The sequence below is a fragment of the Panulirus ornatus genome, chromosome 25 (assembly GCF_036320965.1).
Source record: "Panulirus ornatus isolate Po-2019 chromosome 25, ASM3632096v1, whole genome shotgun sequence".
In the NCBI taxonomy this organism is placed as follows: Eukaryota; Metazoa; Arthropoda; class Malacostraca; order Decapoda; family Palinuridae; genus Panulirus; species Panulirus ornatus.
In genome coordinates this window covers 22,517,900-22,545,734 of record NC_092248.1, presented here as the reverse complement: position 1 = coordinate 22,545,734, position 27,835 = coordinate 22,517,900, and the positions used below count along the sequence as shown (strand labels likewise).

General features: G+C 40.9%; 1 protein-coding gene across 8 annotated transcripts in view; it reads right to left on the bottom strand.

Annotated features, from left to right (window-relative positions):
- Positions 1-27,835, bottom strand: part of LOC139757318 (solute carrier organic anion transporter family member 74D-like) — a 180,591-nt gene that overhangs the window by 76,015 nt on the left and 76,741 nt on the right. For all 8 annotated transcript variants that reach the window (XM_071677723.1, XM_071677727.1, XM_071677729.1 and 5 more), the window contains 4 exons: positions 20,774-21,013; positions 19,848-20,039; positions 8,721-8,861; positions 8,178-8,384 (listed from right to left, as the gene is read on the bottom strand). In XM_071677723.1, coding sequence (XP_071533824.1) covers positions 8,178-8,384; positions 8,721-8,861; positions 19,848-20,039; positions 20,774-21,013 — 780 coding nt within the window. The remainder of the gene's footprint in view (positions 1-8,177; positions 8,385-8,720; positions 8,862-19,847; positions 20,040-20,773; positions 21,014-27,835) is intronic.

Here is a 27,835-nt window from a genome sequence, read left to right as displayed (position 1 = left end):
AACATGAATGCACGAGAACATTCCATGTATGCATTTTCTTCCAGCGAAGCAGTGCTAGTGACTGGGAGACCCATGAGAGAAAGTTGGAGGAAGTCAAGAGGATGGTGGAGGGGCTGAAAAAGTGGTTAAGAGAGAGGAGGATAAGCAAATGTTTTGGAAAGAAGTTAACAGCATGAAAAAGACTGCAGAACATATGAAAATATCACTGAAGGGGGCAATTGGTAAAGTAGTAGCAGGCAGAGATAAGGTGAAGAGGCGATGGAATTAGGGCTTTAAAGGACTGATAATTTTGTCTGATGATAGGGTGGAAGATGTAGGGTGTTTAGGATCAGGCAGGTGTGCAAAGTTAGTGAGTGATGGCAAATGGTGTGGTACAAAGAGAAGAAGTGATGAAAGCCTGGGATGAGATGAATAGGGAAAGCAGCTGGAGTGGATGGTATTGCAGTTTACATTCTAAGAAAGGGGAGTGACTGTGTTTGTTGACAAGTTAGTAAGGATTTTCAATGTATGGATGGATCACAGTTCACGTACAAAGTCATAAAAAATGAAAAAAGTGATGACAGTATTGACAATAACATAAACAAAAGTTATAACAAAACTGTTCGTACTCATCATCCTGATGTCAGTGATTGACACTATCTATCTGTCATCCTTCATTACCAGCATTACACCAAGTTCTTGTTCTTTTCTTAGATGTTCCTGAGGCTAGAGAAGATCTGAGACATAATCTGCATAAGCATAAACAATATAACTTTACTGGACGAGACTTTCAACACCTGCATTTGAAACTGGCTCTGTCTGCAGTCAACGCTGCACAAATACTGCAAGTAACAGTAAGCACTGGTCAGTGGCTTGAATACAGTGCTAAACTCTTTCATAGATACATCATGATAATAATGCTCACTCACTCATGGTTTGTCAGGATGTTCTGCCATCACTGAGTTCTGATACAAATCTAAACAGCTCCACACAGACAGCTCTGATCCAAGGCAGTGTCTGTTTGATACCTTTGCACAACTGAAGTGGCTGGACACAGCCAGTAGCTTCCTGGATATTCTTGAACATGTTTTGTCTTCACACCCATGAGCTTATTGGTAAAATTTTGTTGACTTTGTTTATTTGTTACTAGGATACTTACAACTGTCAATTTTTCACTGCATTATTAATTATAGAATACTTCCAAACAACTGTCAATTTATCACTGCATTTTTGACTTTAGAATACATCCAAGAGTCACTTTTTACTGCAGATATAGAGTGCTTTGGTCAGGATGGTGTGTAAAGTGAGAGGATCAGGGGGAATGGTTTTGCTAAGAGGGAAGAGGTAGAGAAAGCTTTGAGGATGATGAAACCTGGCACGGCGGCAGGTTTGGATGGCACTGCAGTAGAATCTATTAAAAAAGGGGGTGACTGTGTTTTTAACTGGTTGGTAAGGATATTCAATATATGTATGGATCATAGTGAAGTGCCTGAGGATGGCAAAGTGCATGCATAGTACCACTGTACAAAGGCAAAGGGGATAAAGGTGAGTGTTCAAACTACAGAGGCATAGGTTGGTTGAGAAATCCTGGGAAATTACATAGGAGCATATTGATTGAGAGGGTGAAAGGCATGTACAGAGAATCAGATTGGGGAAGAGCAGTGTGGTGTCAGAAGTGGTAGAGGATGTGTGGATCAGGTGTTTGCTTTGAAAAATGTGTGTGAGAATTACTTAGCCTTTATGGATCTGCAGAAGGCATATGATAGGGTTGATAGAGATGCTTTGTGGAAGGTCTTAAGAGTATATGGTGTGCAAGGCAAACTACTAGAAGCAATGAGAAATTTTACCAAGGATGTAAGGCATGTGTATGAGTATGAAGAGAGGAAAGTGAATGGTTCCCAGTGAAGGTCAGTCTGTGGCAAGGATGTGTGATGTCTCCATGGTTGTTTAATTTGTTTACAGATGGGGCGGTTAGGAAGGTAGATACAAGAGTTTTGGAGAGAAGGGCAAGTATGCAGCATGTAGGGGATAGGAGGGCATGGGAAGTGAGTAAGATGTTGTTCGCCACTGATTCAGCTCTGTCAGCTGATTTTAGTGAGAAACTGTAGAAGTTGATGATTGAGTTTGGAAAAGTGTGTGAAGGGAGAAAGTTGAGAGTAAATGTGAATAAGGGCAAAGATAATTGGTTCAGCAGGGTTGAAGGACAAGTAAATTGGGAGGTTAGTTTGAATGGAGAAAAACTGGAGGAAGTGAAGTGTTTTAGATATCTGGGAGTGGATTTGGCAGCGGATGGATCAATGGAAGCAGAAGTGAGTCACAGGGTGGGGAGGGGGCGAAGGATCTGGGAGCGTTGAAAAATGTGTGGAAGGCAAGAACGTTATCTCGGAGGGCAAAAATGGGTATGTTTGAAGGAATAATGGTTCCAACAATGTTATATGGTTGTGAGGCAAGGGCTATAGATAGGGTTGTGCGGAGGAGGGTGGATATGTTGGAAATGAGATGTTTGAGGACAATATGTGGTGTGAAGTGGTTTGATCTAGTAAGTAATGAAAGGGTGAGAGAGATGTGTGGTGATAAAAAGAGTGTTTGAGAGAGCAGAAGAGGGTGTATTGAGATGGTTTGGTCACATGGAGAGAATGAGTGAGGAAAGACTTTCCACCTCCAATTTGGTCTCTCACTTCTCGTTCCCTCCACCTCTGACACATAAATCCTCTTTGTCAATCTTTCATCACTCATTCTCTCCATGTGACCAAACCATTTCAAAACACACTCTTCTGATCTCACAACCACACTCTTTTTATTACCACACATCTTTCCTCACTCATTCTCTCCATGTGACCAAACCATTTCAAAACACCCTCTTCTGATCTCTAGACCACACATCCCTGGGGATAGGGGAGAAAGAATACTTCCCACGCATTCCTCAAGTGTCGTAGAAGGCGACTAAAGGGGACGGGAGTGGGGGGCTAGAAACCCTCCCCTCCTTGTATTTTAACTTTCTAAAAGGGGAAACAGAAGAAAGAGTCACGCGGTGAGTGTTCATTCTCCTCGAAGGCTCAGATTGGGATGTCTAAATGTGTGTGGATGTAACCAAGTTGAGAAAAGAGGAGAGATAGGTAGTATGTTTGAGGAAAGGAACCTGGATGTTTTGGCTCTGAGTGAAACGAAGCTCAAGGATAAAGAGGAAGAGTGGTTTGGAAATGTGTTGGGAGTAAAGTCAGGGGTTAGTGAGAGGACAAGAGCAAGGGAAGGAGTAGCACTACTCCTGAAACAGGAGTGGTGGGAGTATGTGATAGAGTGTAAGAAAGTAAACTCTAGATTGATATGGGTAAAACTAAAAGTGGATGGAGAGAGATGGGTGATTATTGGTGCATATGCACCTGGGCATGAGAAGAAAGATCATGAGAGGCAAGTGTTTTGGGAGCAGCTGAATGAGTGTGTTAGTGGTTTTGATGCACGAGACCGGGTTATAGTGATGGGTGATTTGAATGCAAAGGTGAGTAATGTGGCAGTTGAGGGAATAATTGGTATACATGGGGTGTTCAGTGTTGTAAATGGAAATGACGAAGAGCTTGTAGATTTATGTGCTGAAAAAGGACTGGTGATTGGGAATACCTGGTTTAAAAAGCTAGACATACATAAGTATACGTATGTAAGTAGGAGAGATGGCCAGAGCATTATTGGGTTACGTGTTAATCGATAGGCGCGCGAAAGAGAGACTTTTGATGTTAATGTGCTGAGAGGTGCAACTGGATGGATGTCTGATCATTATCTTGCGGAGGTTTTCAGAAAAGAAGAGAGAATGTTGGGCTGAAGAGAATGGTGAGAAAGGACGCCATTTGGTAAACATGTTTACCAAATAGCGTCCTAGCTTCGTCTCTTCGATGTATATCAACTGACTGTTATATTTCTCTCTTGGGTCTCCCCTGATGATGTGATTATTACACGAAAGTGCACTTGGGAACTTTTCGTGTTTCATTTTCCCTGTGGACTCATAGAATATCTTGATCACGCGCAAAATTGTGATCCTTTCCAATATATATATATATATATATATATATATATATATATTTTTTTTTTTTTTTTTTTTTTTTTTTTTTTGCTTTGTCGCTGTCTCCCGCGTTTGCGAGGTAGCGCAAGGAAACAGACGAAAGAAATGGCCCAACCCACCCCCATACACATGTATATACATACGTCCACACACGCAAATATACATACCTACACAGCTTTCCATGGTTTACCCCAGACGCTTCACATGCCCCGATTCAATCCACTGACAGCACGTCAACCCCGGTATACCACATCGCTCCAATTCACTCTATTCCTTGCCCCCCTTTCACCCTCCTGCATGTTCAGGCCCCGATCACACAAAATCTTTTTCACTCCATCTTTCCACCTCCAATTTGGTCTCCCTCTTCTCCTCGTTCCCTCCACCTCCGACACATATATCCTCTTGGTCAATCTTTCCTCACTCATTCTCTCCATGTGCCCAAACCATTTCAAAACACCCTCTTCTGCTCTCTCAACCACGCTCTTTTTATTTCCACACATCTCTCTTACCCTTACGTTACTTACTCGATCAAACCACCTCACACCACACATTGTCCTCAAACATCTCATTTCCAGCACATCCATCCTCCTGCGCACAACTCTATCCATAGCCCACGCCTCGCAACCATACAACATTGTTGGAACCACTATTCCTTCAAACATACCCGTTTTTGCTTTCCGAGATAATGTTCTCGACTTCCACACATTCTTCAAGGCTCCCAGAATTTTCGCCCCCTCCCCCACCCTATAATCCACTTCCGCTTCCATGGTTCCATCCGCTCCCAGATCCACTCCCAGATATCTAAAACACTTCACTTCCTCCACTTTTTCTCCATTCAAACTCACCTCCCAATTGACCTGACCCTCAACCCTACTGTACCTAAAAATATTTTTTTTTTTTTTTTTTTTTTTTCTTTTTTTTTTATACTTTGTCGCTGTCTCCCGCGTTTGCGAGGTAGCGCGAGGAAACAGACGAAAGAAATGGCCCAACCCCCATACACACGTACATACACACGTCCACACACGCAAATATACATACCTACACAGCTTTCCATGGTTTACCCCAGACGCTTCACATGCCTTGATTCAATCCACTGACAGCACGTCAACCCCTGTATACCACATCGCTCCAATTCACTCTATTCCTTGCCCTCCTTTCACCCTCCTGCATGTTCAGGCCCCGATCACACAAAATCTTTTTCACTCCATCTTTCCACCTCCAATTTGGTCTCCCTCTTCTCCTCGTTCCCTCCACCTCCGACACATATATCCTCTTGGTCAATCTTTCCTCACTCATTCTCTCCATGTGCCCAAACCATTTCAAAACACCCTCTTCTGCTCTCTCAACCACGCTCTTTTTATTTCCACACATCTCTCTTACCCTTACGTTACTTACTCGATCAAACCACCTCACACCACACATTGTCCTCAAACATCTCATTTCCAGCACATCCATCCTCCTGCGCACAACTCTATCCATAGCCCACGCCTCGCAACCATACAACATTGTTGGAACCACTATTCCTTCAAACATACCCATTTTTGCTTTCCGAGATAATGTTCTCGACTTCCACACATTTTTCAAGGCTCCCAAAATTTTCGCCCCCTCCCCCACCCTATGATCCACTTCCGCTTCCATGGTTCCATCCGCTGACAGATCCACTCCCAGATATCTAAAACACTTCACTTCCTCCAGTTTTTCTCCATTCAAACTCACCTCCCAATTGACTTGACCCTCAACCCTACTGTACCTAATAACCTTGCTCTTATTCACATTTACTCTTAACTTTCTTCTTCCACACACTTTACCAAACTCAGTCATATATATATATATATATATATATATATATATATATATATATATAATATATATGTATATAATATATATGTATATAATATATATATATATATATATATATATATATATACGCCCATACACGCACATATATATACATATACATATCAACTTATAACATATACAAAGGCATATACACATATACACGTACATATTCATATTTGCTTGCCTTCATCCATTCCTGTCAACCCTACCACACAGGAAACAGCATCCTCCCCCTTCAGTGAGGTAGCGCCAGAAAAAAAAAAAAAAAAGGCCACAATCGTTCACAGTCTCTAGCTGTCATGTCCAGTGCACCCAAACCACAGCTCCCTATCCACATCCAGGCCCCACAGACCTTTCCATGGTTTACTCCAAATGCTTCAAATGCCCTGTTTCAGTCCACTGACAGCAAGTTGACCCTGGTATACCACATTGTTCCAATTCACAATATTCCTTGCACGCCTTTCACCCTCATGCATGTTTAGGCCCCGATCGCTCAAAATCTTTTTCACTTCATCATTCCACCTCCAGTCTGGTCTCCCGCTTCTCCATGTTCCCTCCACCTCTGACACATATATCCTCCCTGTCACTGTATCCATACTCATTCTCTCCATATGTCCGAATCATTTCAACACACCCTCTTCTGCTCTCTCAATCCCACTCTTTTTATTACTACACATCTCTCCTACCCTTTCATTACTTAATCAAACCGCCTCACACCACATACTGTCCTCAAATATTCCTTTTCCAACATGTCCACCCTCCTCCGTACAACCCTATCTATATCTAATGCCTTTGAACCATATAATATTGTTGGAACTAATATTCATTGAAACATACCCATTTTTACTCTCCAAGATAACGTTTTCTCGTTCCACATATTTTTCATTGCTTCCAGAACCTTTGCCCCTTCCCCACCCTATGACTCACTTCCACTTCCATGTTTCCACCAGCTGCTAAGTCCACTCCCTGATATCTAAAACACTTCACTTCCTCAAATCTCTCTCCATTCAAATTTACATCCCAATCAACTTGTCCCTCAATCCTGATGAACCTAATAATTACCTTGCTCATATTCATCTTTACTCTGAACTTTTTCCTTTCACAAACTTTTGCAAACTCTGTCACCAAACTCTGCAGTTTCTCACCCGAATCAGCCACCAGAGCTCTATCATCAGCAAACAACAATTGGCTCACTTCCCAGGCCCTCTCATCCACAAAATACTGCATACTCGCCCTCCTATCCAAAACTCTTGCATTTACCTCCCTAACCACCCCATCCATAAACAAATTAAACAACCACAAGGACATCACGCACCCCTGCCATAAACCGACATTCTCTGGGAACCGATCACTCGCCTTTCTTCCTACTCGTACTTATGCCATACATCCTTGGGGTATATATACATATATTTTTCCCCGTATATATTTGCCATTTTCCGCATTAGTGAGGTAGCGTCAAGAACAGAGAACTGAGCCTTAGAGGGGAAATCCTCACTTGGCCCCCTTCTCTGTTCCGTCCTTTGTTAAAGTAAAAACTGGAGGGAAGGATTTCCAACCCCTTAACTCCCATCCCTTTTAACTGCCTTCTATAACACTTCCTATGCTCACCACAAACGTTCATGACTGTCCCCAATATGATATAATTAAACACTCCTCCTGCTGCCCCTCTCAGCACATTCACATCTGACAGCCTCTCACATTGTAAAATTTTCAATCATCTCAAGTTAGTCATCTTCACTGACCTCCAGTCTGACTCATCTATGTTTATTCACGCATGCATCATCTTTCAGTCCATGTACTCCCAAATGCAAATCATCTCTCAGCACACAAATCAACAAATTTCTCCCATTCCCACTTACAATTAGGACTGTATGTCCCTCATATATGCTCTCAGTTACCACACCAACCATCCTTACATTCAGATCTCCCCTTGACACTTAGATTTGGTTCCTTGCATCAAAACTACCAAAGCACTCACTCAATTCCTCCTAAATTAAACCTATTTCATCTTTGCTTCTCTCACTTCCAAGCACAAAGGAACTATCACCCACATTCTATGACCTATTTTCATTCTAACCCAAAACAATTCTGAACTAATTTCCTTACACTCTTACACACAGTCCCACATCACTCTCTTCATGAGAAGTATCATCCTTTCTTTTGCTCTTGTCCTCTCACTAACCCCAGACATCACCCCCTTGAACATTCTAAGATCATTCTTCTCCCTTCCTATTTAATTTCGTTTCAGTCAGAGCCAGAATATCTAGGTTTCTCTCAAAGAACCTATGATTTTTCATGCAAAACTCACTCCTGAAGGTTGGTCTTGCTTCATTCTTCTTAGTCTTGGCCAGCGTGAAGAAATACTCAAGTCCTCGATTACCCCCTGCTTTTTCATCCTTATCAGCTTGTCTCATCATCCTCTTTGCCTCTCTCCTTAATGTAGCAGGCAACTTGCGAGGAAAGAAGAAAAGTGGGATGCTCGTGATGAGCAACCCGATACCGATGAATACAAATCCTGATCATGGAAGGAAAACATGGTCATGATATCATAACACATTAAACCTATGTAATATGTTTCAGGTATACATTTCTTAAGACTTAATTTCTAAAATGTGATTACAAAGTTATCCTCTATAGCAAAATTTACTCTATCATTCAAAATATATCTTAGTGCACCTTGTCATGCTATAAAAAGTTTACATGTATTTAGGACAGTGAAAGAAAAATTATTTCATAAGCATCATTAATTGGAGGATGAAAGTACAGTAATGAGTGTTGTAGGTACGTGTTAAAAAATCAAACTTCTTGTGTCGTAAGTTATCTTCAAATAACAAAATAAGTACTTGCCTACCTAGCCACCAGGCACCAATCCAACGTGGATCTTTCTTGTCTATGTTAGGTTGCTTAGTTGGGTCAATCCAGATAGAGAGACATTTCCCACCTATGAAGAAACCCAGCACTGGCCCAATGATTCTCAGCAAGAGAGTCATGGCTGTAAGATGGCAAAGGCTGCATTAACTAAATATTCATTTAATATTTGAACAAGTCTTTGATATACCTGCATCATAAGATATTTGAAATGTGTATTATGGATTAGTGAAATAAAGGATTCTGATTAAGCAGAATGGATGCTAACAATGTAGGTACAAATAAAAGCAATAATATAGGGACTAGGCTGATGATCATACTTATCTAATGAATAGGCCAATGAAATCATTTTGAGATGGTTATTGTTTTTGTATTTGTCCATGTAAAATAAAAACCATGTGTACAAAAGATGCACTCCAAGTGCTCTTCTGCTACACTCTGCTACACTCTGCTACACTCATGATCTTTGATTTAATAACTGCTGAGGGAGCTTCAACAACACTGAACAAATTGCGAGGCTATCACACAGATGTGCAGAGGGTGCACACATTCATCAAAAGCTAAGACAAAATGTTAATACTATGTATAATGATCACTTTAATGCTTCTAGGCTCTATTGATATCAAAAAATTATCCTGACGGAGATATTTCTCTATGTCACAGTTAGCATGCAATCACAAACGGTGTCCTCTCTAATCCCTCTGTGTATCTGGTCAGTCACCTCAAGAAAAATGATGTAATATGCCCCTCAGTTCAACTCGTAAAACTTCAAAGTGAAAGAAAGAAAATTATCTGTTTAACACTTCATTTTGTAGCAAGAGAACACTTAAATCTAAGGGATTAAAGGAATGCCATCCGCAAGAGCCTATTAAAAGTGAAAAGGGTTAAGAGAGGTAAATATACAACAAATACAGGGTATTCTTATGATAAAAGCCCACAGTCGGTTCCAACTCCAATTCATTTGGGTCTTCTCAGTAGGCAATATCAGCAGGGTATCAGCAAGGTACCAACAGGTGGCTTCAGTGATGAACAGGAACTCAGGTGGCACTGGCAGCAGTTAAAAGACTCAACCCTACAGTAGGAGGAACACTGCTGTTGGAGGTATTGGCTTCTAAGTTCTCATGCAGCTCCAAGCTGAATCATCATCAAAGCTACCACCATCAGGATCAGGTGTAGGCAGGATGTGACAAATGGATGCCTTCTGGCAGTACAGGACAGGCACTGATGGCAAGGTAACTGTCTTTGTGGGAATTCATCCTCACTGCTAAGCCCAAGACAAAAATTTAAGAAGCAGGGCAATAGGTGTTGTAGCTGAATAACTCCTGGTGAATACAGGACAAGAGCAAGCACAAAGGTAACTGCTATTGAGGGATCACATTCATAACATCTAGTTCAAACTAAAATTTAAAGACGCAGGGTGACATGGATAAGCTTATTTGAATAACTCCTGGCAAACACAGGATCAGTGCTGACACTAAGGTAACTTTATGACAGTGCCATCACATCATGTAACGCCTGAACAAAAGGATAGGGACACTAAAGAGCCTTGCTGGATGACTCCCAGTGAGCAATGGACAGACAAGAGGTCAAGAGTTTGATGCAGGGGTTGAAAGAGAGGGCAAATGAGAGTTGGGGCATCCACTCCCAGATATCTAAAACAGTTCATTTCCTACAATTTTTCTCTTTCAAACTTACATCCCAATTAACTTGTCCCTCAACCCTACTGAACCTAATAACCTTGCTCTTATTCACATTTACTCTCAGCTTTCTCCTTTCACACACTTTACCAAACTCAGTCATATATATATATATATATATATATATATATATATATATATATATATATATATATAATATATATATATATATATATATAATATATATATATATATATATATATATATATATATACGCCCATACACGCACATATATATACATATACATATCAACTTATAACATATACAAAGGCATATACACATACACACGTACATATTCATATTTTCTTGCCTTCATCCATTCCTGTCAACCCTACCACACAGGAAACAGCATCCTCACCCTTCAGTGAGGTAGCGCCAGAAAAATAAAAAAAAAAGGCCACAATCGTTCACAATCTCTAGCTGTCATGTCCAATGCACCAAAACCACAGCTCCCTATCCACATCCAGGTCCCACAGACCTTTCCATGGTTTACTCCAAATGCTTCAAATGCCCTGTTTCAGTCCACTGACAGCAAGTTGACCCTGGTATACCACATTGTTACAATTCACTCTATTCCTTGCACGCCTTTCACCCTCCTGCATGTTCAGGCCCCGATCGCTCAAAATCTTTTTCACTCCATCATTCCACCTCCAGTCTGGTCTCCCGCTTCTCCATGTTCCCTCCACCTCTGAGACACATATCCTCCCTGTCACTGTATCTACCCTCATTCTCTCCATATGTCCGAATCATTTCAACACACCCTCTTCTGCTCTCTCAATCACACTCTTTTTATTACTACACATCTCTCCTACCCTTTCATTACTTAATCAAACCGCCTCACACCACATACTGTCCTCAAATATTCCTTTTCCAACATGTCCACTCTCCTCCGTATAACCCTATCTATATCTAATGCCTTTGAACCATATAACATTATTGGAACTAATATTCATTGAAACATACCCATTTTTACTCTCCAAGATAACGTTTTCTCCTTCCACATATTTTTCATTGCTTCCAGAACCTTTGCCCCTTCCCCACCCTATGACTCACTTCCACTTCCATGTTTCCACCAGCTGCTAAGTCCACTCCCTGATATCTAAAACACTTCACTTCCTCAAATCTCTCTCCATTCAAATTTACATCCCAATCAACTTGTCCCTCAATCCTGATGAAACTAATAATTACCTTGCTCATATTCATATTTACACTTAACTTTTTCCTTTCACAAACTTTTGCAAACTCTGTCACCAAACTCTGCAGTTTCTCACCCGAATCAGCCACCAGAGCTCTATCATCAGCAAACAACAATTGGCTCACTTCCTAGGCCCTCTCATCCACAAAATACTGCATACTCGCCCTCCTATCCAAAACTCTTGCATTTACCTCCCTAGCCACCCCATCCATAAACAAATTAAACAATCATAAGGACATCACGCACCCCTGCCATAAACCGACATTCTCTGGGAACCGATCACTCGCCTTTCTTCCTACTCGTACTTATGCCATACATCCTTGGGGTATATATACATATATTTTTCCCCGTATATATTTGCCATTTTCCGCATTAGTGAGGTAGCGTCAAAAACAGAGAACTGAACCTTAGAGGGGAAATCCTCACTTGACCCCCTTCTCTGTTCCGTCCTTTGTTAAAGTAAAAACTGGAGGGAAGGATTTCCAACCCCTAACTCCCATCCCTTTTAACTGCCTTCTATAACACTTCCTATGCTCACCACAAACCTTCATGACTGTCCCTAATATGATATAATTAAACACTCCTCCTGCTGCCCCTCTCAGCACATTCACATCTGACAGCCTCTCACATTGTAAAACTTTCAATCAGCTCAAGTTAGTCATCTTCACTGACCTCCAGTCTGACTCATCTATGTTTATTCACGCATGCATCATCTTTCAGTCCATGTACTCCCACATGCAAATCATCTCTCAGCACACAAATCAACAAATTTCTCCCATTCCCACTTACAATTAGGACTGTATTTCCCTCATATATGCTCTCAGTTCCCACACCAACAATCCTTACATTCAGATCCCCCCTTGACACTTAGATTTGGTTCCTTGCATCAAAACTACCAAAGCACTCACTCAATTCCTCCTAAATTAAACCTGTTTCATCTTTGCTTCTCTCTAAGATCATTCTTCTCCCTTCCTATTTAATTTCGTTTCAGTTAGAGCCAGAATATCTAGGTTTCTCTCAAAGAACCTATGATTTTTCATGCAAAACTCACTCCTGAAGGTTGGTCTTGCTTCATTCTTCTTAGTCTTGGCCAGCGTGAAGAAATACTCAAGTCCTCGATTACCCCCTGCTTTTTCATCCTTATCAGCTTGTCTCATCATCCTCTTTGCCTCTCTCCTTAATGTAGCAGGCAACTTGCGAGGAAAGAAGAAAAGTGGGATGCTAGTGATGAGCAACCCGATACCGATGAATACAAATCCTGATCATGGAAGGAAAACATGGTCATGATATCATAACACATCAAACCTATGTAATATGTTTCAGGTATACATTTCTTAAGACTTAATTTCTAAAATGTGATTACAAAGTTATCCTCTATAGCAAAATTTACTCTATCATTTAAAATATATCTTAGTGCACCTTGTCATGCTATAAAAAGTTTACATATATTTAGGACTGTGAAAGAAAAATTATTTCATAAGCATCATTAATTGGAGAATGAAAGTACAGTAATGAGTGTTGTAGGTACATGTTAAAAAATCAAACTTCTTGTGTCGTAAGTTATCTTCAAATAACAAAAAAAGTACTTGCCTACCTAGCCACCAGGCACCAATCCAACGTGGATCTTTCTTGTCTATGTTAGGTTGCTTAGTTGGGTCAATCCAGATAGAGAGACATTTCCCACCTATGAAGAATCCTAGCACTGGCCCAATGATTCTAAGCAAGAGAGTCATGGCTGTAAGATGGCAAAGGCTGCATTAACTAAATATTCATTTAATATTTGAACAAGTCTTTGATATACCTGCATCATAAGATATTTGAAATGTGTATTATGGATTAGTGAAATAAAGGATTCTGATTAAGCAGAATGGATGCTAACAATGTAGGTACAAATAAAAGCAATAATATAGGGACTAGGCTGATGATCATACTTATCTAATGAATAGGCCAATGAAATCATTTTGAGATGGTTATTGTTTTTGTATTTGTCCATGTAAAATAAAAACCATGTGTACAAAAGATGCACTCCAAGTGCTCTTCTGCTACACTCTAGCATGATCTTTGATTTAATAACTGCTGAGGGAGCTTCAACAACACTGAACAAATTGCGAGGCTATCACACAGATGTGCAGAGGATGCACACATTCATCAAAAGCTAAGACAAAATGTTAATACTATGTATAATGATCACTTTAATGCTTCTAGGCTCTATTGACATCAAAAAATTATCCTGACGGAGATATTTCTCTATGCCACAGTTAGCATGCAATCACAAACAGTGTCCTCTCTAATCCTTCTGTGTATCTGGTCAGCCACCTCAAGAAAAATGATGTAATATGCCCCTCAGTTCAATTCGTAAAACTTCAAAGTGAAAGAAAGAAAATTATCTGTTTAACACTTCATTTTGTAGCAAGAGAACACTTAAATCTAAGGGATTAAAGGAATGCCACCCGCAAGAGCCTATTAAAAGTGAAAAGGGTTAAGAGGAGGTAAATATACAACAAATACAGGGTATTCTTATGATAAAAGCCCACAGTCGGTTCCAACTCCAATTCATTTGGGTCTTCTCAGTAGGCAATGTCAGCAGGGTATCAGCAAGGTACCAACAGGTGGCTTCAGTGATGAACAGGAACTCTGGTGGCACTGGCAGCAGTTAAAAGACTCAACCCTACAGTAAGAGGAACACTGGCTTCTAAGTTCTCATGCAGCTCCAAGCTGAATCATCATCAAAGCTACCACCATCAGGATCAGGTGTAGGCAGGATGTGACAGATGGATGCCTTCTGGCAGTACAGGACAGGCACTGATGGCAAGGTAACTGTCTTTGTGGGAATTCATCCTCACTGCTAAGCCCAAGACAAAAATTTAAGAAGCAGGGCAATAGGTGTTGTAGCTGAATAACTCCTGGTGAATACAGGACAAGAGCAAGCACAAAGGTAACTGCTATTGAGGGATCACATTCATAACATCTAGTTCAAACTAAAATTTAAAGACGCAGGGTGACATGGATAAGCTTATCTGAATAACTCCTGGCAAACACAGGATAAGTGCTGACACTAAGGTAACTTTATGACAGTGCCATCACATTATGTAACGCCTAAACAAAAGGATAGGGACACTAAGGAGCCTTGCTGGATGACTCCCAGTGAGCAATGGATAGACAAGAGGTCAAGAGTTTGATGCAGGGGTTGAAAGAGAGGGCAAATGAGAGTTGGGGCATCCATTCCCAGATATCTAAAACAGTTCATTTCCTCCAATTTTTCTCCTTTCAAACTTACATCCCAATTAACTTGTCCCTCAACCCTACTGAACCTAATAACCTTGCTCTTATTCACATTTACTCTCAACTTTCTCCTTTCACACACTTTTACAAACTCAGTCACCAACTTCTGCAGTTTCTCACTCGAATCAGTCACCAGAGCTGTATCATCGGCGAACAACTGACTAACTTCCCATGCCCTTTCATCCCAAAAGGACTGCATACTCACCCCCTCTCCAAGACTCTTGCATTTACCTCCCTAACCACCCCATCCATAAACAAATTAAACAACCATGGAGACATCACACACCCCTGCCGCAGACTGACATTCACTGGGAACCAATCACTCTCCTCTCTTCCAACATACTTGGTGAAAACTTTTCACTGCTTCTAGCAACTTACCTCCCACACCATATACTTTTAAGACCTTCCACAAAGCATCTCTATCAACCCTATCATATGCCTTCTCCAGATCCATAAATGTTTCATACAAATCCATCTGTTTTTCTAAGTATTTCTCACACACATTCTTCAAGTCAAACACATCCTCTACCACTTCTGAAACCATACTGCTCTTCCTCAATCTGATGCTCTGTACATGCCTTTACCCTTTCAATCAATACCCTCCCATATAATTTCCCAGGGAAACTCAGTAAACTTATGCTTCTATAGTTTGAACACTCACCTCTAGCCCCTTTGCCTTTGTACAATGGCACCATGCATGCATTCCACCAATCCTCAGGCACTTCACCACGAGCCATACTTACAATGAATATCCTTACCAACTAATCAACAACACAGTCACCCCCTTCTTAATAAATTTCATTGCAATACCATTCAAACCCGCCGCCTTTCCAGATTTCATCTTCTAGAAAGCTTTCACTACCTCTTCTCACTTTATCAAACCATTCTCTCTGATCCCTCTCGCTTTGTACATCACCCCACCTAAAACACCCTATACCTGCCACTCTATCATCAAACACCTTCAACAAACCTTTGAAATACTCACTCCTCATTCTCACTTCATCACTACCTGTTATCACTTCCTCACTTGCCCCCTTCACCAATGTTCCATTTGTTCTCTTGCTTTATGCACGTTATTTACCTCCTTCCACAACATCTTTTTATTCTCCCGAAAGTTTAATGATATTCTCTCACCCCAACTCTCATTTGCCATCTTTTTTAAACCTTGCACCTTTCACTCGACCTCCTGCCACTTTCTTTTATGCATCTCCCAGTCATTTTCACTCCTTCCTCGCAAACATCGTCCAAATGCCTATCTTTTCTCTTTCGCTAACAGCTTTACTTCTTCTTTCCACCAGTCACTACCCTTTATAATCTGCCCACCTGCCACCTTTTTCATGCCACATGTATCTTTTGCAAATGCTATCGCTGATTCCATAAATACATTCCATTTCTTCCCCACTCCCCTCACGTCATTTGCTCTCACCTTTTGTCATTCTACACTCAATTTCTCCTGGTACTTCCTCACACAAGTCTCCTTTCCAAGCTCACTAACTCTCACTACTTTCTTCTCCCCAAAATTCTCTCTTCTCTGTAAACCTCTACAATTCTTCACCCTCGCATCCATCCAGCTGCCCCTCTCAGCACATTAACATCCAAAAGTCTCTCTTTCACATGCCTATCAATTAGCATACAATCTAATAATGCCCTATGACGATCTCTCCTACTCACATACATATATTCATGTATATCTGTCTTTTTAAAACAGGTATTCCCTATCACCAGTCTTTTTTCATCACACAAATCCACAAGCTCTTCACCATTTCCATTCACAACACTGAATACCTTAAGTACACCGGTTATTCCCTTAACTGCCAGATTACTTACCTTCACATTTAAATCATCCATCACTAAAACCCGGTCTCGTGCATCAAAGCTACTGACACATTCACTCAGCCACTCCTAATACACTTGCCTCTCATGATCTTTCTTCTCATGACCAGGCGCATAAGCACCAATAATCACCCATCTCTCTCCATCCACTTCCAGTCTTACTCACATCAATCTGGAACTTACTTTCTTACACTATCTCATACTCCCGCAACTCCTGCTTCAGGAGTAGTGCTACTCCTTCCTTAGCTCTTGTCCTCTAACCAACCCCTGATTTTACTCCCAAGACTTTCCCAAACCACTCTTCTTCTTTACCCTTAAGCTTCGTTTCACTCAGAGCCAGAACATCCAGGTTTCCTTTCCTCAAACATACTACCTATCTCTCCTTTCTTCTCATTTTGGTTACATCCACACACATTCAGACACCCCAATCTGAGCCCTCGAGGAGGATGAGCACTCCCCGCTTGACTCCATCTTGTTTCCCCTTTTAGAAATTATACCTCCGTATTCTCACGCATTGTACTAAGCAACTAAAGGGGGTGTAGGTAGGGGGCTGGGAACCCTCCCCTTCTTGCACTTCATATTCTAAAAGAGAGAACAGAAGAGGGAGCCAGGCGGTGAGTGCTCATCCTCCTCGAAGGCTCAGACTGGCGTGTCTGAATGTGTGTGGCTGTAACCAAGGTGAGAAATATGTCTGAGATAGGAAACCTGGATGACCTGGCTCCGAATGAAACAAAGCTCAAGAGTAAAGGGGAAAAATGGTGCAGTCAGAAAGAGTAAAGTCAGAGGCTGATGAGAGAATCAGATAAGGAAGGAACAGTACTACTATTGAAACAGGAGTTGTGGGAGTGAGTGACAGAATGTACAGAAGTATATTCGAGATTGATGCGGTTAAAACTGAAAGTAGATACCGAAAGATGAGTGATTATTTATGCTTAGGCACCTGGCTATGAGAAAAAAATCATTAGAGGCAAGTGTTTTAGGGGTAGCTGAGTGTGTCAGCAATTTTGATGTCGAGACCAGACATCAGTGATAGGTGATTTAAATGCAAAGGTAAGTAATGTGGCTATTGAGGGTATAATTGGGAAGCATTAGGTATTCAGCGTTATTACTGGAAATGGTGAGGAGCTTGTGGAGTTGTGTGCTGATAAAAGACCGGTGAATGGAGATGTTCAAATGGCATTATGAGATCATGTATCAATTGACAGGCAGGAAAAGAAACACTTTTGGATTAAAATGTGCTGAGAGGGGCAGCTGCTGGAACGTCTGATCATTATATTGTAGGGGTGAGGGTGACGATTTGTGTAGGTTTTCAAAAAGGAAGAAGTAATGCTGGGGAGAAGAGAGTGGTGAGAGTAAGTGAGCTTAGAAAGGAGGCTTTTATGAAGAAATACCAGCAAAGACTGAGTGTAGAATGACAAAAGTTGAGAGTAAATGAAGTGAGGGGAGTGAGTGAGGAATGGGAGGTATTTCGGGAAGAAGTCATGACATGTGGTATGTGAAAGGTAGGCAGTGTGCAGATTAGAAAGGGTAGCGAACGGTGGGATGAACAAGTAAAGTTACTTGTGAAAAACGATGCGTTTCGGTGGTAGTGAAGGGAAGGAGTGCAAACGATTGGGAGATATATAAGAGAAAGCTGCAGAAAGTCAAGAGGAAAGTGCAAAGGTTGAAAAGAGGGCAAATGAGAGTTGGGGTGAGATAGCATCATTAAACTTTAGAGAGAATAAAAAGATATTTTAGAAGTGAGCCAGCTGTTGTTCGCCTATGATACAGCTCTAGTGGCTGATTCGTGTGAGAAACTGCAGAGGTTTGTGACCGAGTTTGAAAAAGTGTGTGAAAGGAGAAAGTTGAGAGTAAATGTAAATAAAAGCAAGGTTATTAGGTTAAGTAGGTTTGAGGGAAAAATTAATTGGGAGGTAAGTTTGAATGGAGAAAAGCTGGAGAAAGTGAAGTGTATTAGATATCTGGGAGTGGACTTAGCAGCAGATGGAACCATGGAAACGGAAGTGAGTCACAGGGTGGGGAGGGGGCGAAGGTTCTGGGAACGATGAAGAATGCGTGAAAGGAGAGAACATTATCTCGGACAGCAAAAATGGGCATGTTTAAAGGAATAGTAGTTCCAACAATATTATATGGTTGCAAGGCATGGGCTATAGATAGGGTTGTACAGGGGAGGGTGGATGTGTTGAAAATGAAATGTTTATGAGCAATATGAGGTGTGAGGTGGTTTGATCAAGTAATGGAAAGGTGACGGAGATGTGTGGAAATAAAAAGAGTGTGGCTGAGAGAGCAGAAGAGGGTATGTTGAAATGGTTTGGACATATGGAGAGAATGAGTGAAGAAAGATTAACAAAGAGGATATATTTGTCAGAGGTGGAAGGAACAAGGAAAAGCAGGAGACCAAATTGGAGGTGGAAGGATAGAGGGAAAAAGATTTTGAGTGCTCGGGTCCTGAACATACAGGAGGGTGAGAGGCGCGCAAGGAACAAAATGAATTGGAACGATGTAGTATACCGGGGTCTACGTGCTGTCATTGGACTGAACCAGGGCATGTGAAGCATCTGGTGTAAACCAGGGAAAGGTCTGTGGGGCATGGATGTGGATTGGGAGCTGTGGGTTCAGTGCATTACATATGACAGCTAGAGACTGAGTGCGAACGAATATGGCCTTTTTTGTCTGTTTTCCTAGTGTTACCTCGCTGAAGCAGGGGGGTTGCCATGCTGTTTCCCGTGGGAATGGATGAAGGCAAGCAAGTGTGAATATGTACATGTGTGTATATGTATATGTCTCTATGTGTTTATGTATATGTTTATATGCATATGTATCTATATGTTGATATGTTTATGTATGTATACGATGCTATTTTTATATATGTACTTGTACGTATATGGGCGTTTATGTATATGTCTATATGAGTGGATGGGCTACTCTTTGTCTGTTTCCTGGTGCTACCTTGCTGACGCGGGAAACAGCAATTATGTATAATAGAATAAATATAGATTAAACTTCTAGTTATTCATATTAAGCCTTAATTAAATTTCTCCCTTACTAAAATACCTACTCATGATACAGTATTCTTGTAAGTACTAAATATGATTAGTCTTACTATAGTAAATTGGGTATGTCTTCTTGTTGATGTTGTCATCAAGGTAAGTGACACCGATGCTGAAGAAGATGCTAATAGCTATGCCAACAAAGAACTGAGATATGAACAACAGGATAACAGAACCAATGTAACCATGGCTTCGACTTTCTTGGCATAGGTTTTCTGGTGTGGAATGACACAGCTCCTCTTTAGCTGGAACACACAAATATGTTTCATAAGATAATGAATACACATTAATCAACTCTGTAAAAGGCAATCACAAATGTTAGGCTATAAAGAAAAGATTACCATATCTTATCCAACAGAATGGCTTGAATATTTCTAACATGGCTGAGCACTGAATACTATGTAAGTACACCAGTGACCACACTTTCAAACATTTAACTCAACAAGACTCACAAGCATTACCAAATTATCTAGCACTTCACTGGAAGACTCTACTGAATAAGTCCCAATATGGTTAAGTTATTCAGAATTTTTCTTTATATGATATTTGTCACTAAACTACTGCAGAGTACAGCCATAAAATAAAGTTACTTGTGAAAACTGGAAAAATGAATATTGATCAAGTTTCAGCTGCTTAATTTCCTTGAAAGTAAATCCACTTAAAATCATTGTCAAAAATGTATAACAAATAATCATTAATCAAAACTCTTCAAATAATACATCTACATATGTGACCCAAAAGATGAATAAAATCACTTTTACTTGAGGAAAGTCTTTGCCCTCTAATGAGAATCTATTGTATTGCTTCTGCTGAAATTACTGTGAACCTCCTAGAATGTTCATGAATCAATCATACGTCTTCTACTCATAGCATGGTACATAGTATCATCAAGGCATATAAAGAGCAAAAGATTTCTTTGAAAGTGAGGATTACAAAATACTTAGTTCTCCACTTATCAATGCATTGTTAGTCTCCTTACTTTGCAAATCAGTTACATTCATCAACAAAGACATGTTTCTAACAGTTGCAGCTTCAGCCACAGCCACAGCATCCTCTCCAGGTCCAAAGAATAAATGAGGCAAGAAAGCAGTGAAGCATGATGCAGTGGTGAAGAGTGCACCCACACCAAGCCATCGTGGACGGTGACCAAAATTACCAAAGTAGCCAAGGAACATGGCCAACAACACTTGAGAGATGTCATTCCCAGAGAGAAGCACACCTGAAGGTAGACAGAACAGTTTTACTTTTACACATACAAAAAAGGGAATATTAGTAGGAAGTGGTAAATTCCAAATTTGTAAAGTGCTGATCCTAAATCCTGAGTTGATTTACCTCCATACAAAGTATTCCCATACTTTTCTTGAGGGAATAATATGCTAAAAGTACATTTCAAATATCTTTGTCGAGGTCTAATACCTCTTTTCAACTCTCATTTACCTTTACATGGGAATGATTATGTGCTTACGTTTTGTGAGACTTAATTTTACAGGACTAGGATCTCTAATCCCACAGGCAGGCAAAAGGTAGGAATAATTAATTTCCTGGGGTAGACTTGCTACCCTAGGGTCTAAAGATATCTATAAAAAATGGAAAGAAAGAAAGAAAAAAGAGACTTTGCAAACTGAAAAACCTTCTCTTGCAGAGGCAGTGTCCTGCAAGCATGAAATATTCTCTGGGGTATTCTCTAGAAAAATCAGGGTTAGAAACTTCCAACCTTCAGTACTTCTGGAGGGGAAGCACTGGCCTTCCTCACCCTATGCTATCCATTCAACTGTAACACCAGCAGATCACTCAACTTGAGCCTGCTTTTTGTCAACCAGAGACTAAGTCTTCCACCTTCCCTTGGCTACCTGACAGCTTAAAATTCGCAGACTGTAAGTATCTACCTATAAGCAGTCATAGTTGAAAACATGAAAGGTTTTTCAATTAAAAGAGCCGAGAAACCAAGGTGAGATAAGAAAACCGGGAAAAAAATGTTCACAGGACACTAAATTAAAGAGAAATTTGGTTTTCCAAATACATTTTTCTTTCTACAGTCTGTCCCATAACTAGGCAAGGAAATCCACATAAAGGAAGAGGATTTAGAGAAAAAATTTCAATAAGGTGACTAAATCCAAAAGAATTATCATTATTATCTTTATACTTTGTCGCTATCTCCCGCGTTAGCGAGGTAGCGCAAGGAAACAGACGAAAGAATGGCCCAACCTACCAACATACACATGTATATACATACATGTCCACACACTCCCATATACATACCTATACATTTCAACATATACATATATAAACATACACAGACATATAAAAATATATACATGTACATAATTCATACTTACTGCCTTTATTCATTCCCGTCGCCACCCCGTCACACATGAAATAACAACCCCCTCCCCCCGCACGCGCGCGACGTAGCGCCAGGAAAAGACAACAAAGGCCACATTCGTTCAAACTCAGTCTCTAGCTGTCATGCATGATGCACCGAAACCACAGCTCCCTTTCCACATCCAGGCAACACAAAACTCTCCATGGTTTACCCAAGACGCTTCACATGCCCTGGTTCAATCCACTGACAGCACGTCGACCCCGTTATACCACATCGTTCCAATTCACTCTATTCCTTGCCCGCCTTTCACCCTCCTGCATGTTCAGGCCTCGATCGCTCAAAATCTTTTTCACTCCATCCTTCCACCTCCAATTTGGTCTCCCATTTCTCCTCGTTCCTTCCATCTCTGACATATGTATCCGCTTTGTCAATCTTTCCTCACTTATTCTCTACATGTGACTAAGCCATTTCAAAAACCCTCTTCTGCTCTCTCAACCACACTCTTTTTATTACCACATATCACTCTTACGCTTTCATTACTTACTCGATCAAACCACCTCACACCACATATTGTCCTCAAGCATCTCATTTCCAGCACATCCACCCTCTTCCGCACAAACCCTATCTATAGCCCACGCCTCGCAACCATATAACATTGTTGGAACCACTATTCCTTCAAACATACCTATTTTTGCTTTCCAAGATAATGTTCTCGCCTTCCACACATTTTTCAACGCCCCCAAACTTTCGCCCCCTCCTCCACCCTGTGACTCACTTCCGCTTCCATGGTTCCATCCGCTGCTAAATCCACTCCCAGATATCCTAAACACTTCACTTCCTCCAGTTTTTCTTTGTTCAAACTTACCTCCCAATTGACTTGTCCCTCAACCGTACTGTACCTAATAATCTTGCTCTTTTTCACATTTACTCTCAGCTTTCTTCTTTCACACACGTTACCAAACTCAGTCACCAGCTTCTGCAGTTTCTCACCCGAATCAGCTAACAGTGCTGTAACATCAGTGAACAACAACTGACTCACTTCCCAGACCCTCTCATCCACAACAGACTGTATACTTGCCCCTCTCCAAAACTCTTGCATTCACCTCCCTAACAACCCCATCCATAAACAAATTAAACAACCATGGAGACATGACGTACCCCTGCCGCAAACCGATTTTCACTGAGAACCAATCACTTTCTTCTCTTCCTACTCGTAAACATGACTTACATCCTCGATAAAAACTTTTCACTGCTTCTAGCAACCTGCCTCCCACACCATATATTCTTAATATCTTCTACAGAGCATCTCTATCAACTCTATCATATGCCTTCTCCAGATCCATAAATGCTACATACAAATCCATTTGTTTTTCTAGGTATTTCTCACATACATTCTTCAAAGCAAACACCTGATCCACACATCCTTTACCACTTCTGAAACTACACTGCTCTTCCCCAATCTGATGCTCTGTACATGCCTGTACCCTCTCAATCAATACCTTTCCATATGATTTCCCAGCAATACTCAACAAACTTAATCCCCTGTAATTTGAGTACTCACCTTTATCCACTTTGCCTTTGTACACTGGCACTATGCATGCATTCTACCAATCCTAAGGTAACTTCATCATGAGCCATACATACATGAAATATCCTTACCAGCCAGTCAACAACACAGTCACCGAGTTTTTTTTAATAAATTCTACTGATATACCATCCAAACACGCCGCATTTCCGGCTTTCATCTTCCGGAAAGCTTTAACTACCCCTTCTCTGTTTACCAAATCCTTCTCCCTACCCCTTTTACTTTGCACACCACCTCGACCAAAACACCATGTATCTGCCACTTTATCATCTAACACATTCAACAAACCTCAAAAATACTCACTCCATCTCCTTCTCACATCACCACTACTTGTCATTACCTCCCAATTAACCCCCTTCACCGATTTTCTCATTTGTTCTCTTGTCTTATACACTTTTTTACCTCCTTCCAAAACATCTTTTTATTCACCTTAAAATTTAACGATGCTCTCTAACCCCAACTCTCATTTGCCCTCTTTTTCACTTCTTCCACCTTTCTCTCGACCTCCTGCCTCTTTCTTTTATACATCTACGTCATTTGCACTATTTCTCTGAAAAAATCGTCCAAATGCCTCTCTCTTCTATTTCACTAATAATCTTACTTCTTCACCCCACCACTCGCTACCCTTTCTAATCTGCCCACCTCCCACGCTTCTCATGCCACAAGCATCTTTTGCGCAAGCCATCACTGCTTTCCTGAATACATTCCATTCCTCCCTCACTCCCCTTACGTTTTGCTCTCACCTTTTTCCATTCTGCACTCAGTCTCTCCTGTTACTTGCTCACACAAGTCTTCTTCCCAAGCTCACTTACTCTCACCTCTCTCTTCACCCCAACATTCTCTCTTCTTTTCTGAAAACCTCTACAAATCTTCATCTTCGCCCCCACAAGATAATGATCAGACATCCCTCCAGTTGCACCTCTCAGCACATTAACATCCAAAAGTCTCTCTTTCACGCGCCTATCAATTAACACGTAGTCCAATAACGCTCTCTGGCCATCTTTCCTACTTATATACGTATACTTATGTATATCTCTATTTAAACTAGGTATTCCCAATTACCAGTCCTTTTCCAGAGCACAAGTCTACAAGCTCTTCACCATTTCCATTTACAACTTTGAACACCCCATGTACACGAATTATTCCCTCAACTGCCACATTACTCACCTTTGCATTCAAATCACCCATCACTATAACTCGGTCTCGTGCATCAAAATTGTTAACACACTCAGCTGCTCCCAAAACACTTGCCTCTCATGATCTTTCTTCTTATGCCCAGGTGCATAGGCACCAATAATCACCCATCTCTCTCCATCAACTTTTAGTTTTACCCATATCAATCTAGAGTTTACTTTATTACACTCTATCACATACTCCCACCACTCCTGTTTCAGGAGTAGTGCTACTCCTTCCCTTGCTCTTGTCCTCTCACTAACCCCTGACTTTACTCCCAGAACATTCCCAAACCACTCTTCCCTTTTATCCTTGAGCTTCGTTTCACTCAGAGCCAAAACATCCAGGTTCCTTTCCTCAAACATACTACCTATCTCTCCTTTTTCTCATCTTGGTTACATCCACAAACATTTAGACACCCCAGTCTGAGCCTTCGAGGAGGATGAGCACTCCACGCATGACTCCTTCTGTTTCCCCTTTTAGAAAGTTTAAATACATGGAAGGGAGGGTTTCTAGCCCCCCGCTCCAGAAGTATACATGAATAACCTCAAAAGTGATAAAGAGGCACTGTGGAATTGATTCCTCCTGAAGAAGGAATCCTCACAGTCATCCCGGACAGATCCACAATGCACAATACAGATCACGAAGGAACCATCTGACAAAGGTGGTAAATGAGTGCCAAATATCCTTTTTCTTAATTTCCTCTGGTAAAATCCAAAAGATCTCAAGAGATGCAATTGGACAAAGGAAATGATGCTTCTTTTGATGAAGTCTAACATGAGGTGATAACAATGGGGTTATTTCTAAATCCAACAGTTTCATTCTTACTCAAAAGTCTAAGTTTTGGGTTTACCTTTACTCATGAGAATAATCAAATCGAAGATTCTTGTGTCTGGACAAAGCAAGTATTTCTCTCAGTGCTAGACCATAACAAAACGAATTTTCATAAGATGACAGGGAGCCAAACTGCCGGAAACTACCATACTGTAAAAGGTATATGACTTTTGCAAGCTCCAACTTGGCTTGCAGTGGACAAGCAACCAGTTTCCTCAGACGGAGGGAACCTAAGAAAATGTTAAGTAATGAGGATGGAGCAAAGTGACAGAAGGCCTCATTGTAATCATAATCCAACAGGAAAGATGCCTCCGCATTTCATGCACAAGAGGGATTTCAAAGTTGATATCATCCTTAATTTGTCACCAAAGTTCAACATTAAGAAAACAAATGATGAGAAAAACTGTCTACTGACTGAACAGCTTTCAAGTATATGTATAAGGAAATATTCAGGAAGCTGCTAATATTCCCCATAAAGCCAAAACAAGAATATATTTCTCAAATTTGGTTCACACACCTAATGGAACACAAACAGCTAATACAAAAGGTCCCATGGAAGGCAATAAATATAGTACCAGAATTAAGAAAGGTGAGTTGAAGGGAAAGGCTAGAGTCCTAAAAATTGCCGAAGTTGGAAGGTAGAGGAGCAAAAGGAATAGGACAACCAAAGATTATAACAAGAATTTAATCAAGAAAATTTTGAAAAATATCATGTAAAGAAGTACTCTTATATTAAAAGAGTGGTAAGTGAAAGGGGTAAAATGACCGAAGACATGGTTAATGCAGACATCATATATACACATATGAAGGTGTTTGAAAATAAAGAGTATTCAAGAGATGGAACCGAATGAACGTAAAAGTCCTTCTGTACACAGAAAAAATAGGTACTGAATTAAAAAACAGGTAAACTATGTGCTATGGATAAGAGGCAGTAACACTCAATATGAATAGAAAGCTAAAATAATACTGTTAAGTATTACATACCACTACATATGCACACACACACACACACACACACACACACACACACACACACACACACACACACACACACACACACACACACACACACACACACACACACACACACACACACATATACATATTCTATTTTATTATACTTTGTCGCTGTCTCCCGCGTTAGCAAGGTGGCGCAAGGAAAAAGACGAAAAAAATAGCCAAACCCATCCACATACACATGTATATACATACACGTCCACACACGCACATATACATACCTATACATCTCAACGTATACATATATACACACAGACATATACATATATACACATGTACATAATTCATACTGTCTGCCCTTATTCATTCCCGTCGCCACCCTGCCACACATGAAATAACAGCCCCCTCCCCCCGCAACTGTGCAAGGTAGCGCTAGGAAAGACAACAAAGGCCACTTTCGTTCACAATCAGTCTCTAACTGTCATGTATAATGCACACAAACCACAGCTCCCTTTCCACATCTAGGCCCCACAGAATTTTTCATGGTTTACCCAAGACGCTTCACATGCCCTGGTTCAATCCATTGACAGCACGATGACCCTGGTATACCATATCGTTCCAATTCAATCTATTCCTTGCACACCTCTCACCCTCCTGCATGTTCAGGCCCCGATCACTCAAAATCTTTTTCACTCCATCTTTCCACCTCCAATTTGGTCTCCCACTTCTCCTCGTTCCCTCCACCTCTGACACATATATCCACATATATCCTCTTAGTCAATCTTTCCTCACTCATTCTCTCCATGTGACCAAACCATTTCAAAACACCCTCTTCTGCTCTCTCAACCATAAGAGGGACTGAGTACATAATGGAAAAAGGTGAGAGCAAAGGACGTAAGGGGAGTGGGGGAGGAATGGGATGTATTTAGGGAAGCAGTGATGGCTTGCGCAGAAGATGCTTGTGGCATGAGAAGCGTGGGAGGTGGGCAAATTAGAAAGGGTAGTGAGTGGTGGGATGAAGAAGTAAGATTATTAGTGAAAGAGAAGAGAGAGGCATTTGGACGATTTTTGCAGGGAAATAATGCAAATGAATGGGAGATATATAAAAGAAAGAGGCAGAAGGTCAAGAGAAAGGTGCAAGAGGTAAAAAAGACGGCAAATGAGAGTTG